Genomic DNA, 13940 nt, shown 5'->3' with positions numbered 1-13940 from the left:
ACACAGAGGCATACCCATCAACCACCGTATCACTGAGCTCACCATCAGACCACGCCGCAGGCAGAAGCCCCAGCCCCGCGGCTTTGCAATGCGTTTAAATAGTATGCGAATGCTTTTAATACCGCTCGACACCCCCTTGCACTGCACCAGGCAGTGTGTGCACAGGAAATCAAACTGCACACGGTCCCTGATCGGTGTATTGACATTGCTGTCACATCGGTAGGGGGCTGCGTTTTCACAGATCAGTATCTATGACGCGCATACATACCTTTAAATCCTGCGGCAGGGGTGCAGCCGTCTGCCTGTCTGGGTTATTATTTAATCTCCTCGGTTTCCACTGCAGACGGTCCCAGCGTAAGTAATCAAAACTGGGTCCTCTCTTAAAATGTAACCCGCATAGCGTTGTTTAGACTCTCCGCACCGGCTCCGGCTACTCCCACCAGAGGCCTGACGTCACAGGGAAAAGCCCGACGTGACGCACCACCTATTGTTTGGAAACTCCTCCCCGTGACGTAGCGCACCCCCGAGCAGCAGGAGCAGTCCCCGGCGGAAACGTGTTTTTAAAAAGCATTTCCATCGAGATATACATACACGAAACCTGTACACAACAGCGGGACGTGTGCGTGTTTCCAGATCACTGCGGCACAGCACTAGACAGATTCTAATACACAGACACCAGAACATGATGGAAGCGAGTCTTCTCATCGAAGAAAAGCGACCAAATAAAAACCGCGTTTCAACAGCATCTTCTATAACGTTAACCGAAAAACACGACCTTTATATGAAATGAAATTAATACAAGATTATTGCAGCTAGTGTAATACCACCCATCTGAGCTAATATATACTGTGTGTGTGTGTGTGTGTGTGTGTATATATATATATATATAGATATATAGATAGATAGATATACAATATATCAAATGTGTGCGTGTAATCAGAGAAACGTTACACTGAATAATGTAGTCCCATCAAACTCAAACTCTTTGTGAAACGCTGGGATGTTTTATTTAAAGAAGGCAGCAGGGTCCTGTAAACACATGAATGAACTCCAATCCACCCAAAGAGCTTGAGCAGGGAGGCTGTTTCAAGAGCAGCGCTGTCTCTTCATTCATTCATTCATTCAGTGACCCCACATGCAAACACAGGTGCAGTGTGACTAATCCACCAAGCACTCTCTCACAAGAGCACAGTCTACAAACAGGGTGTGTTAAAGGAGTCTCGCTGAAGCAGACTGGTCCTGGGAGGGAGCTGCCCTCCTGTAACCCCCCCCCCCCAGAGCCCTGGGACGTGGTTTCACGGGGACTGGCTGGGCTCCAAAGTGGGAGGTCTCAGTGCAGCTCAAACAGCTGAAACAACAGCAAAAAAACAGAACAGCTTATTGTGTTCATCAAAATAAACTAAAAAAAATAATACAAGAGAAATGTGAAATATATAAAGAGGGACGGGGTTAACAATCTCAAAGATTAATAAAGGAAACAAGGAAGATGCAGCAGTGAAAAGGAAGAGCAAGACAGGGCAGACTGGCACTGAAACTGGCACTGAGGTCCCACAGTCAGTTTTAACATGCTTCACCATACCTCCCTGAGCTTCACCATACCTCCCTGAGCTTCACCATACCTCCCTGAGCTTCACCATACCTCCCTGTGCTTCACCATACCTCCCTGAGCTTCACCATACCTCCCTGTGCTTCACCATACCTCCCTGAGCTTCACCATACCTCCCTGAGCTTCACCATACCTCCCTGAGCTTCACCATACCTCCCTGAGCTTTACAATGCTCCCCTATGCTTTACCATGCTTTCACTGTGCTTTGCACTGCTCCCCTATTCTTTACCATGCTTTCACTGTCCTTTACTGTAGGAAACGTCTCTAAGGGTTGGGATCCACAAGGAGGACAGGTTAAGGACAGCACTGCCCCTGTTTATAAGAAAATCAGGGGTCTCTCTGGAGTTTCAGATGTTTACACACCCGTACACACAGCCAGCACGCCCTGGGCGAAATCTGATTTAATGACCTGTCTGATCTCGGGAGTGGATCAGCTGAACAGAATCCAGAGTCCTGTATTCAAACCAGCCACACTGCCAGGAAAAAACACTCAACAACTAAACTGCACTACCTCTGGCCGGCTTGTCCACACAAGCTGCTACCTGCTGTACACCCAGCCACTCCCTGCTCTTCACTGACAAACAGCAGCCTTGCAAAGAGCCTGCTTTTACACAAGCACGCCACTCCCTGCTCTTTACTGACAAACAGCAGCCTTGCAAAGAGCCTGCTTTTGCAGCAGCCTTGCAAAGAGCCTGCTTTTACACAAGCACGCCACTCCCTCCCCTTTACTGACAAACAGCAGCCTTGCAAAGAGCCTGCTTTTACACAAGCACGCCACTCCCTCCCCTTTACTGACAAACAGCAGCCTTGCAAAGAGCCTGCTTTTACACAAGCACGCCACTCCCTGCCCTTTACTGACAAACAGCAGCCTTGCAAAGAGCCTGCTTTTACACAAGCACGCCACTCCCTCCCCTTTACTGACAAACAGCAGCCTTGCAAAGAGCCTGCTTTTACACAAGCACGCCACTCCCTGCCCTTTACTGACAAACAGCAGCCTTGCAAAGAGCCTGCTTTTACACAAGCACGCCACTCCCTGCCCTTTACTGACAAACAGCAGCCTTGCAAAGAGCCTGCTTTTACACAAGCACGCCAACAGCAGCCTTGCAAAGAGCCTGCTTTTACACAAGCACGCCACTCCCTGCCCTTTACTGACAAACAGCAGCCTTGCAAAGAGCCTGCTTTTACACAAGCACGCCACTCCCTGCCCTTTACTGACAAACAGCAGCCTTGCAAAGAGCCTGCTTTTACACAAGCACGCCACTCCCTGCCCTTTACTGACAAACAGCAGCCTTGCAAAGAGCCTGCTTTTACACAAGCACGCCACTCCCTGCTCTTCACTGACAAACAGCAGCCTTGCAAAGAGCCTGCTTTTACACAAGCACGCCACTCCCTGCAAAGAGCCCTTACACAAGCACGCCACTCCCTACTGACAAACAGCAGCCTTGCAAAGAGCCTGCTTTTACACAAGCACGCCACTCCCTCCCCTTTACTGACAAACAGCAGCCTTGCAAAGAGCCTGCTTTTACACAAGCACGCCACTCCCTCCCCTTTACTGACAAACAGCAGCCTTGCAAAGAGCCTGCTTTTACACAAGCACGCCACTCCCTCCCCTTTACTGACAAACAGCAGCCTTGCAAAGAGCCTGCTTTTACACAAGCACGCCACTCCCTGCCCTTTACTGACAAACAGCAGCCTTGCAAAGAGCCTGCTTTTACACAAGCACGCCACTCCCTGCTCTTCACTGACAAACAGCAGCCTTGCAAAGAGCCTGCCTTTACACAAGCACGCCACTCCCTGACTGACAAACAGCAGCCTTGCAAAGAGCCTGCTTTTCCACAAGCACGCCGCTCCCTGCTCTTCACTGACAAACAGCAGCCTTGCAAAGAGCCTGCTTTTACACAAGCACGCCACTCCCTCCCCTTTACTGACAAACAGCAGCCTTGCAAAGAGCCTGCTTTTCCACAAGCACGCCGCTCCCTGCTCTTCACATGCGCTGATTTGATCAGTAAAATCATTTCTTTAATATCCTCCTTGAAGGACGTCAACCTCTCACTTCAAGTGACACTGAGGCAAGCTGGTTTGTGTTACTGGGAGACTGGAAACCAGTGGGTTAAACCCCAGTTCAGCTCATCACCATGGGGCAGCCATGTGGGCCAAGCTTCAGCAATTTAAGAGGGGTCTCGCTGAAAAAGATACAGCGAGAACATTGCATTGGAGAGCAGTTTAATCCAGTCCCAGCTCGACCCAAGAACTTAGAAACTTGGAAGAGAGGTGCAGTGACCTCATAGGAAAACAACCCCAGCCAATCACTGGGATGATTTACCCAGTAACCACGGGGCAGAAACACAACGAATGCAATTCATGCTCCACACTCCACTGAAAGCAACGAAGGGAAAGAGGTGAGTTTTTCATTCTTTATTATTCTAATATATATCTATATTTGTTAAGTGCAGTTCTGTATCACAGTCCCCGACAGCAGAAGGAAGCAGAGCGACGGGGACACACGCAGAGAGAGGGGACAGCGCTAGACGAACACGACAAGGTCTTTACTGGTGGCTCGGGAGAAGGCAGCGAGGATGCTGGCGTACACCACGTCTGGGGGCTGCGAGGCGTCCACGGAGGAGTGGATGCCACGTCTCTGGTAGTACTGCACCAGCGGCGTGGTCTGGCTGTGGTAGGCGCCCAGCCGGGACTTTAGAGTGGCCTCGTTGTCATCGGAGCGGCGCACCAGGGCCTCGCCCGTCACCTAGGAAACAGTACGGTGAGCGACAGTGAATAAGTTTTACTGCTGCCAGCGTGATCAGCCCCAGTGTGCACAGGTAACAAGCTCAGGTGTGTCTTACTAAACTCACAGTGAAACCAGGACTGGATCACACTGCTGTGCAATGGGAGTCTTACTGCCAAACAACCAAGTGATATACATCTATCTATCAAGTCCTCTCTCTATATCTATAGCAGACAGATTCAAGCTGCTTTTTCAGGTGGCAGTATCACATCACTATCGCGCTATGCTGTATATTATAACAGTGTTCACTGCTGGCTGGTTTGAATTGAAACACTCACATCATCCTTCATGGCCTCTCTGGGAGGGTTGAACTCCTCGTGGTACGAGCGGCCGCTGGCCTGGTGAATCAGACTGACAGGGACAGGACACAGTTCAAATGTTTAAGCATTAGCCCACAGTAACACTTTTACAATAGTGATGTTTAACCATTCCACACCCTCCCCTCTCTCAACATGAGCATGCAGCCCATTCCACACCCTCCCCTCTCTCAACAGCTCATTCCACACCCTCCCCTCTCTCAACAGCTCATTCCACACCCTCCCCTCTCTCAACAGCTCATTCCACACCCTCCCCTCTCCATTCCACACCCTCCCCTCTCTCAACAGCTCATTCCACACCCTCCCCTCTCTGAACAGCCCATTCCACACCCTCCCCTCTCTCAACAGCGCATACAGCCCATTCCACACCCTCCCCTCTCTGAACAGCTCATTCCACACCCTCCCCTCTCTCAACAGCCCATTCCACACCCTCCCCTCTCTCAACAGCTCATTCCACACCCTCCCCTCTCTGAACAGCTCATTCCACACCCTCCCCTCTCTGAACAGCCCATTCCACACCCTCCCCTCTCTGACTCACCAGCTCATTCCACACCCTCCCCTCTCTGAACAGCTCATTCCACACCCTCCCCTCTCTGAACAGCTCATTCCACACCCTCCCCTCTCTGAACAGCTCATTCCACACCCTCCCCTCTCTCAACAGCTCATTCCACACCCTCCCCTCTCTGAACAGCTCATTCCACACCCTCCCCTCTCTGAACAGCTCATTCCACACCCTCCCCTCTCTGAACAGCTCATTCCACACCCTCCCCTCTCTCAACAGCTCATTCCACACCCTCCCCTCTCTGAACAGCTCATTCCACATTCCACATTCCACACCCTCCCCTCTCTCAACAGCCCATTCCACACCTCTCTCTCAACAGCTCATTCCACACCCTCCCCTCTCTCAACAGCTCATTCCACACCCTCCCCTCTCTGAACAGCTCATTCCACACCCTCCCCCTCTCTGAACAGCTCATTCCACACCCTCCCCTCTCTGAACAGCTCATTCCACACCCTCCCCTCTCTGAACAGCTCATTCCACACCCTCCCCTCTCTCAACAGCTCATTCCACACCCTCCCCTCTCTGAACAGCTCATTCCACACCCTCCCCTCTCTCAACAGCCATTCCACACCCTCCCCTCTCTCAACAGCTCATTCCACACCCTCCCCTCTCTGAACAGCTCATTCCACACCCTCCCCCTCTCTGAACAGCTCATTCCACACCCTCCCCTCTCTCAACACATTCCACACCCTCCCCTCTCTGAACAGCTCATTCCACTCCCCTCTCTGAACAGCTCATTCCACACCCTCTCTGAACAGCCCATTCCACACACTCCCCTCTCTCAACAGCTCATTCCACATCTCCATTCCACACCCTCCCCTCTCTCAACAGCTCATTCCACACCCTCCCCTCTCTCAACAGCTCATTCCACACCCTCCCCTCTCTGAACAGCTCATTCCACACCCTCCCCTCTCTGAACAGCTCATTCCACACCCTCCCCTCTCTCAACAGCTCATTCCACACCCTCCCCTCTCTCAACAGCTCATTCCACACCCTCCCCTCTCTGAACAGCTCATTCCACACCCTCCCCTCTCTGAACAGCTCATTCCACACCCTCCCCTCTCTGAACAGCTCATTCCACACCCTCCCCTCTCTGAACAGCTCATTCCACACAACAGCCTCCACCCCTCCCCTCTCTGAACAGCTCATTCCACACCCTCCCCTCTCTGAACAGCCCATTCCACACCCTCCCCTCTCTCAACAGCTCATTCCACACCCTCCCCTCTCTCAACATTCCACACCCTCCCCTCTCTGAACAGCTCATTCCACACCCTCCCCTCTCTCAACAGCTCATTCCACACCCTCCCCTCTCTCAACAGCTCATTCCACACCCTCCCCTCTCTCAACAGCTCATTCCACACCCTCCCCTCTCTGAACAGCTCATTCCACACCCTCCCCTCTCTCAACAGCTCATTCCACACCCTCCCCTCTCTCAACAGCTCATTCCACACCCTCCCCTCTCTGAACAGCTCATTCCACACCCTCCCCTCTCTCCATTCCACACCCTCCCCTCTCTGAACAGCTCATTCCACACCCTCCCCTCTCTGAACAGCTCATTCCACATCCTCCCCTCTCTCTGTGTGATGAAGTCTCTGTTTGGTGATGCAATGAAACGTACCGGCCGCAGATCCTTCTCACCAGCAGGGAATCATCGACAGAAAACTCGATGACAGAGTCCAGCTTCTCCGATCTCTTCTCCATCAGATCATCCAGCTAGAAGCAAGGAGACCAGCAATACTTCACACATACAGCCACAGAGACCTCATTCTACCCTCCCCTCCCCTCCTCCAGCCACTCACCATCTCAGCCTGCTTGACAGTGCGAGGAAACCCGTCCAATAGAAAGCCTTTCTTACAGGGGGGCGTGTCCAGATTCTTCTCAATCAGCTCCACCACCATCTCATCACTCACCTGCAGAGAGAGACACACACACAGTGAAACGAGAGAGACACACACACAGTGAAACACTGCAGACAGACGGTGAAACGCTGCAGACACACACACACACACACACACACAGTGAAACACTGCAGAGACACACACACACAAACACAAAGTGAAACACTGCAGAACCATACACACAGAGTGAAACACTGCAGAAACATACACACAGAGTGAAACACTGCAGAGACACACACACAGAGTGAAACACTGCAGACACACACACAGTCTCCAATAGACAGGCTCACTGTGAAACAGTGGAGACTGACAGAGAGCGCTTTGCTAGTCTGAACTCCACAGGGTCTCCCCACAATGGCAGTTTGTGATCACAGTGAATACGCACCAGCTTCCCAGCGTCCATCGTTGCCTTTAGCCTCTTGCCCAGCTCGGATCCCGAGGCCACCATGGCCCGCAGCATATCCCCTGTAGCCAGGTGACAGACGCAGAACTGCCCTGCCAGCCTGGGAGCCTGGGGCAGAGGAAAGGGGGGGGGGGGGGGGGGGGGGGGGGAGGGGGGGGGGGGGGGGGGGGGGAGGAGAGAGGGGGGGGGAGAGAGGAGAGAGAGAGGAGAGGGGGGCGGGAGGGGGGGGAAGGGGAGGAGAGCAGTGAAGTGTACAGGGTTTATTTATTTCAGAGGTCATACTGTCTAATGCATATTGTCTGAAGACTGTGTGTGTCACAGAGAGAGAGCCTCTCCACTAACAAGTTAACACCCTGGGTTTAATTTTTTTTTTTTTTTTTTTTTGTTAAATGTCATTTTGCAGTGTAATAAATCAGTCCTGGTTAAACGAGCTGTCTGTTGAAGCCGCTTACAACTCAGAACAAGCTGGGTTGGAGCTCAAGAAGGTCGAAAATGGGACTGGGAACAAGCAGCTGTTACGCAAGACTGGTCACCGTGGCAACCTCTGACCCACTTCTGTGTCTCAGCCACCGTAACTCTGCCCTCGGCGCCAACTTTCCAAATACATGGAGGCAGGCCTGGTACAGAGTAGCGGCTATATACCGGGACAGGCTGGTAACAGCGCACACACACGCAGCGTCCTCAGCGCCACCGCCACCCTGCCGGATGCCTGACAAGCCGCTTTACTGCTGCGAGTCGCTGTGCTCGATGACATGGACGGGAATGATCGGCAAGGGCACGCTGGATAGAAACTGCCCAGGCGAGCAGCGTGTAGGAAGCGGCTACAAAGCGTGACAAAGAGGAACAGCACTCTTACAGTGTGTCAGGACCCTCTGCCAAATGCACGGTTCACTACGATCACAGCATCTAACGATGCAAGCATGCGCGATGATGATGATGATTATTATTATTATTATTATTATCTTCAAGTTCACTAGATCGATTCACCGGCTTTTAAAATGTCTTCTGCACACTGTACAGTTATAATAACACGCCGCGATCACGGGATCCTGGATCAATACAAACTATGCGAGGCGTGTTTAAATAACACCCTGAACCGTGCGAAGGCAGCCTAGTGCGATATTCAATTACAGAAATATGTTTACAGGAAAATAAAAAAAACTTGTATAGAATAACTTCCCTGTCCTGGCGCGGCCCGGCGGCTATTAAAAGAAGAGAGAGAGAGAGAGAGAGAGAGAGAGAGAGAGAGAGAGAGAGAGAGAGAGAGACTACAGATTCAATGAACCTGCTCGAATCGGGAGTTTAAAATAACAATATTCACAGCAAACGCGTATATAATTACAAAACTAGTATGCACCAAGCCTGCCCTGCAGATATATATGTATTATTAACAATGGTGAATTGCACAGAATGGAAGACGTTGCCAGGCACGACCGATGGAGGCCTGCGCTGGCGTGCAGTTTTTCACAGACCTTCACTTGTTGCTCTAGAGCCGCAGCACAGATTAAACAGGACGGCTGTTAGAAATCGTTTTCGGGAGCTCTGGGATTGCAATCGTTGCAGAATCCTGTTGCAGGGGGGCATCGGATGTATTGCAATGGTATTTATTGTTATAGGAAGTGCACGCGTAGAGACGGTCACAAAAGTGCCTGAACTTTTTCATTCTCGCTCTCAGTCCAGATCCAGTTTTGCATACCTGGGTTCCTTTGCCGGCTCCCGGGGGCCCCAGTAAAATAGCCCTGATCCCCTTCTGCTCTGCCTTCGGCTTCTCGTCCAGTTGTGCGCTCGGAGCCATCTCTTATGCCTGCAATGAAGGGGGTTTTCAGGGGGTTTTCAGAGGGTTTTCAGGGGGTTTGGCTGCGGCCGGTCTGCACGATTCATACAGCAAAGCAAAGCCCTGACTGTCTGTCACACAGACAAGTGACCAGACCCCGCCCCCCGCCCACAGACCCCGCCCCGCTCCCCGGGACTGTGGCAGCCCTTGGTTACTCGACACCTGATTGGCGTGAGTGCGGCTGCCAATCGAACTGTTGTGCTGGTTCCATTGGTGCTTATCCTCAAAGCCGCACCTCTTCCCTCCCTGTTACGTTTTTGAAGGTGACCCCGGACGCCCTCGCTGAGGATGATGTATATCGGGTGCGACGGACAGTGTGAGCGCCGTGTTGTAGTTTTTCTTCGCATTGGCGCTGAGACTGAACTACACCGAGGTGTCGTGAAAAACAGGACGGCAGCCGCTTCCCGGAGCTGTCGTGAAGAAGCGGGTTTGTGCGGAAGGGCAAAGAGACACGGGAACCGAAAAGGTAAATAAAATAAAACAAATTAGCGAGCGGTATTTGAAATGCACCCTGACTACCGACGAGACAGCGCAGATATGCAGACAACAGCTGAAAATAGCCTTTAAAATGAATACATACATACATACATACATTATATAATGCATATTTGTGAATTGTGTTTGTATTTATTTCAAAGACAATGCAAAAATATATTATATATATATATATATATATATATATATATATATATATATATATATATATATATATATATATATATATATATATATCCAGTTCAGTTTTGAAACGGTCGTTTCTTTTCTCCATTCCCAGCAGTGTAATTCTTGTAGTCTGGTGTTGCTGTTTTTAGACGTGATTTTCTGCAGCGTTTCGCGCGAAACGTTAAAGATAATTCACTGAGTAGATTAGGAACGAAAATATTAGCAGTAAACGGGTCATTTTAAAAGTCAATGTAGAGAGCGGGCCCAGTATAGAGGAGTGCTTGTGTTGTCTCTGTGTAACCGGCCAGCAGCGGCTGCTGGTGAATATCTTCCCATTGTGCAGGAACAGCGATATCTGACACACTCGCAGCCAGTTACACACACACTCCCAGCCAGTTACACACACACACTCACAGCCAGTTACACACACACACTCACAGCCAGTTACACACACACACTCACAGCCAGTTACACACACACACTCGCAGCCAGTTACACACACACTCCCAGCCAGTTACACACACACTCCCAGCCAGTTACACACACACTCCCAGCCAGTTACACACACACACTCACAGCCAGTTACACACGCACAGCCAGTTACACACACACTCGCAGCCAGTTACACACACACTCGCAGCCAGTTACACACACACTCACAGCCAGTTACACACACACTCACAGCCAGTTACACACACACTCGCAGCCAGTTACACACGCACTCGCAGCCTCGCAGCCAGTTACACACACAGCCAGTTACACACACGCACTCGCAGCCAGTTACACACACACACTCGCAGCCAGTTACACACACACACTCGCAGCCAGTTACACACACACAGCCTCACTCGCAGCCAGTTACACACACACACTCGCAGCCAGTTACACACGCACAGCCAGTTACACACGCACTCGCAGCCAGTTACACACGCACACTCGCAGCCAGTTACACACGCACACTCGCAGCCAGTTACACACACACACTCGCAGCCAGTTACACACACACACTCGCAGCCAGTTACACACACACACTCGCAGCCAGTTACACACACACACTCGCAGCCAGTTACACACGCACACTCGCAGCCAGTTACACACGCACTCGCAGCCAGTTACACACGCACTCTCGCAGCCAGTTACACACGCACTCTCGCAGCCAGTTACACAGTCTCGCAGCCAGTTACACACGCACTCTCGCAGCCAGTACACACACACTCGCAGCCACACTCGCAGCCAGTTACACACACACTCGCAGCCAGTTACACACACACACTCGCAGCCAGTTACACACACACACTCGCAGCCAGTTACACACACACTCGCAGCCAGTTACACACACGCACTCGCAGCCAGTTACACACACACACTCGCAGCCAGTTACACACACACACTCGCAGCCAGTTACACACACACTCGCAGCCAGTTACACACGCACTCTCGCAGCCAGTTACACACGCACACTCGCAGCCAGTTACACACGCACACTCGCAGCCAGTTACACACGCACTCGCAGCCAGTTCTCGCAGCCAGTTACACACGCACACTCGCAGCCAGTTACACACGTCTCGCAGCCAGTTACACACGCACTCTCGCAGCCAGTTACACACACACACTCGCAGCCAGTTACACACACACACTCGCAGCCAGTTACACACACACACTCGCAGCCAGTTACACACACACACTCGCAGCCACACACACTCGCAGCCAGTACACACGCACTCGCAGCCAGTTACACACACACTCGCAGCCAGTTACACACACACACTCGCAGCCAGTACACACGCACTCGCAGCCAGTTACACACACACACTCGCAGCCAGTTACACACGCACTCGCAGCCAGTTACACACGCACTCACACACGCACTCGCAGCCAGTTACACACACGCACTCGCAGCCAGTTACACACACGCACTCGCAGCCAGTTACACACTCGCAGCCAGTTACACACACGCACTCACTCACTCACTCACACACACACAGCCAGTTACTCACACACAGACAGCCAGTTACACACACTCACATTCACTCACTCACACACGCAGAGCCCGTTGCGTGTCCAGAGCGAGCACCCATGTGAAGATGCTGACTTGCGTGCTGCGCTGCTCCTGTTGTAATCGGGCCAGTCTCTCCCCCTGCAGCCATGCCGTTTGTGAATCTGCAGGACAAGCTGGGAGTGAACATTGACAAGTGGCTGCTGGCGCAGAGCGGGGAGCAGCCCTACAAGCGCACGGCGCGCTGCCACGCCTTCGAGAAGGAGTGGATCGAGTGCTCGCACGGGATCGGCCAGACCAGGGCGCGCAGGGAGTGCAGGCTGGAGTTCGAGGACTTCTACGAGTGCATGCACCGCCAGAAAACTGTGAGTGCACACTCGCACTCCCACACCCGCACTCGCATGCTGCGCAGATACACAGTCCAAGTGCATGCCTGTCTGCCATCACTTTTGCATGTTTTTAAAAGAATAAACAACCCATTGTATGATTTCTGTTCACACTAGCATGTGGACTGTTAGCTCAAGTCTTGAAACCCTCACTAGCCTTGCTGAAGTGTTTTTCTGTGTAGAGTCTGGCCCCAGCCCTGGCTTTCAGCACTGCTCTTGTGGAAGTGAGGTATTCAAATGATCAGATGCAAGGCGTTTGAACAAGCAGGTCCCCTGAGTGAAGGCATTGCATTTCACATCCCAGCGTGAACACGTCTCGCTAGAGAGTCTGCAGGGATATGCAGCTATCAGAGAGGATCAGCTTGTTTAATATCTAACTCCTGATCAATATTAATATAGAATTCACTGCTCTGAACCCCAGGACTGGGAGCAGCAGCAGCAGGGCTAGTGTGAGTTTCTAACCCTGCTCAAACTCCTGCCTCCTGATCATTGCAATATTAATAATAATACACTTCATTCTCCCCGCAGCACAAGCGCCTGTATGAGATGCGCACTCAGAAGGAGAAGCTGATGAAGGAAGGGAAGTACTCGGCCCCCGATCACCACACCGGCAAAGAGGAGCCCCGGCCCTGAGGGGAGCCCCCTTGTGGAGGAGTGGCGCCGGTGCAGCCCGGGTTCAAACACAGTGCCCTGATCCTTGCAGAGGAGTAGCAGTGCTGTTAATAAACTGAAGTCTCTTTGTTAAATAACCTTGTTAATGTGCTCGTCTTCCATCGCCTCAAGCCTGGGCAGCACACACTGTGATTCCTTTTCATGGGCTGCTTGTGAAACAGCTTGTTTGCAGGGGACAGTGTTTAAGCGGTTCTCTGCATTTTAAATAGAGCCAGTGTCAATCAGGATTTGTTTAGAAGGTCTGCTTAGTGAAAATTGCTTGAGATTGCCCCTTTAATAGACCATAGGAAAAAAAATGCATGTTTTGTCAGTGGCGCGCGGCAGTGTCTGTTCTCAATGAATTCCAGCTTAACAGAATACACTGTGTTCAGTTCACTGTGCTTGTGGTTCTTTATTGATCTGCAGCTCCTCCAGACCCAGCCCACACCGTGCACTTGAGCAGAGGGACACAGGGGCTGTCCTGGGATGACAGCAACACTCGCTGCACTGAGCTGCTGTCCCTCGCACCCCCCTCGCTGCGCACACACACACACACACACGCAGAGCTCACTCTCACTGCACACACACACACACACACACAGAGAGCTCGCTGTCATTGCGCGCATGCACACACACACACACACACAGCTCACTCTCACTGCACACACACACACACACACGCTCGCTCTGCACTGCACACACACACACACACCTCGCTCGCTCTCACTGCACACACACACACCTCGCTCGCTCTCACTGCACACACACACACACCTCGCTCGCTCTCACTGCACACACACACACACACCTCGCTCGCTCTCACTGCACACACACACACA

General features: G+C 51.8%; 2 protein-coding genes and 1 long non-coding RNA gene across 4 annotated transcripts; 1 reads left to right on the top strand and 2 right to left on the bottom strand.

Annotated features, from left to right (window-relative positions):
* Nucleotides 1-982: 982 nt before the first annotated feature.
* Nucleotides 983-9494, bottom strand: ak2 (adenylate kinase 2). Of its 2 annotated transcripts, XM_041233978.1 has the most exons (7): nucleotides 9268-9493; nucleotides 7554-7679; nucleotides 7070-7180; nucleotides 6889-6983; nucleotides 4670-4742; nucleotides 4157-4352; nucleotides 983-1348 (listed from the first exon to the last, which is right to left on the bottom strand). In XM_041233978.1, the coding sequence occupies exons 1-7, from the start codon at nucleotides 9364-9366 to the stop codon at nucleotides 1341-1343; spliced, it is 708 nt and encodes a 235-aa protein (XP_041089912.1). In that variant the 5' UTR covers nucleotides 9367-9493; the 3' UTR covers nucleotides 983-1340. The 2 variants fall into 2 exon arrangements, with proteins under 2 accessions (XP_041089912.1, XP_041089911.1); XM_041233977.1 differs by lacking the exon at nucleotides 983-1348 and having other exon boundaries at nucleotides 4007-4352; nucleotides 9268-9494.
* Nucleotides 1375-2268, bottom strand: LOC121303354. Its single transcript, XR_005947781.1, has 2 exons — nucleotides 1620-2268; nucleotides 1375-1579 (listed from the first exon to the last, which is right to left on the bottom strand). It is a non-coding gene; the product is annotated as an uncharacterized LOC121303354 (long non-coding RNA).
* Nucleotides 9495-9764: 270 nt separating the features above from the next.
* Nucleotides 9765-13497, top strand: ndufs5 (NADH:ubiquinone oxidoreductase subunit S5). The gene is made up of 3 exons (XM_041233980.1): nucleotides 9765-9871; nucleotides 12212-12429; nucleotides 12979-13497. The coding sequence occupies exons 2-3, from the start codon at nucleotides 12214-12216 to the stop codon at nucleotides 13081-13083; spliced, it is 321 nt and encodes a 106-aa protein (XP_041089914.1). The 5' UTR covers nucleotides 9765-9871; nucleotides 12212-12213; the 3' UTR covers nucleotides 13084-13497.
* The last annotated feature ends 443 nt before the right edge of the window (nucleotides 13498-13940 follow it).

This window comes from Polyodon spathula, chromosome 32, assembly GCF_017654505.1.
Source record: "Polyodon spathula isolate WHYD16114869_AA chromosome 32, ASM1765450v1, whole genome shotgun sequence".
In the NCBI taxonomy this organism is placed as follows: Eukaryota; Metazoa; Chordata; class Actinopteri; order Acipenseriformes; family Polyodontidae; genus Polyodon; species Polyodon spathula.
The sequence above is the reverse complement of the archived record's forward strand: the minus strand, read 5'-3'. Positions and strand labels throughout refer to the sequence as shown.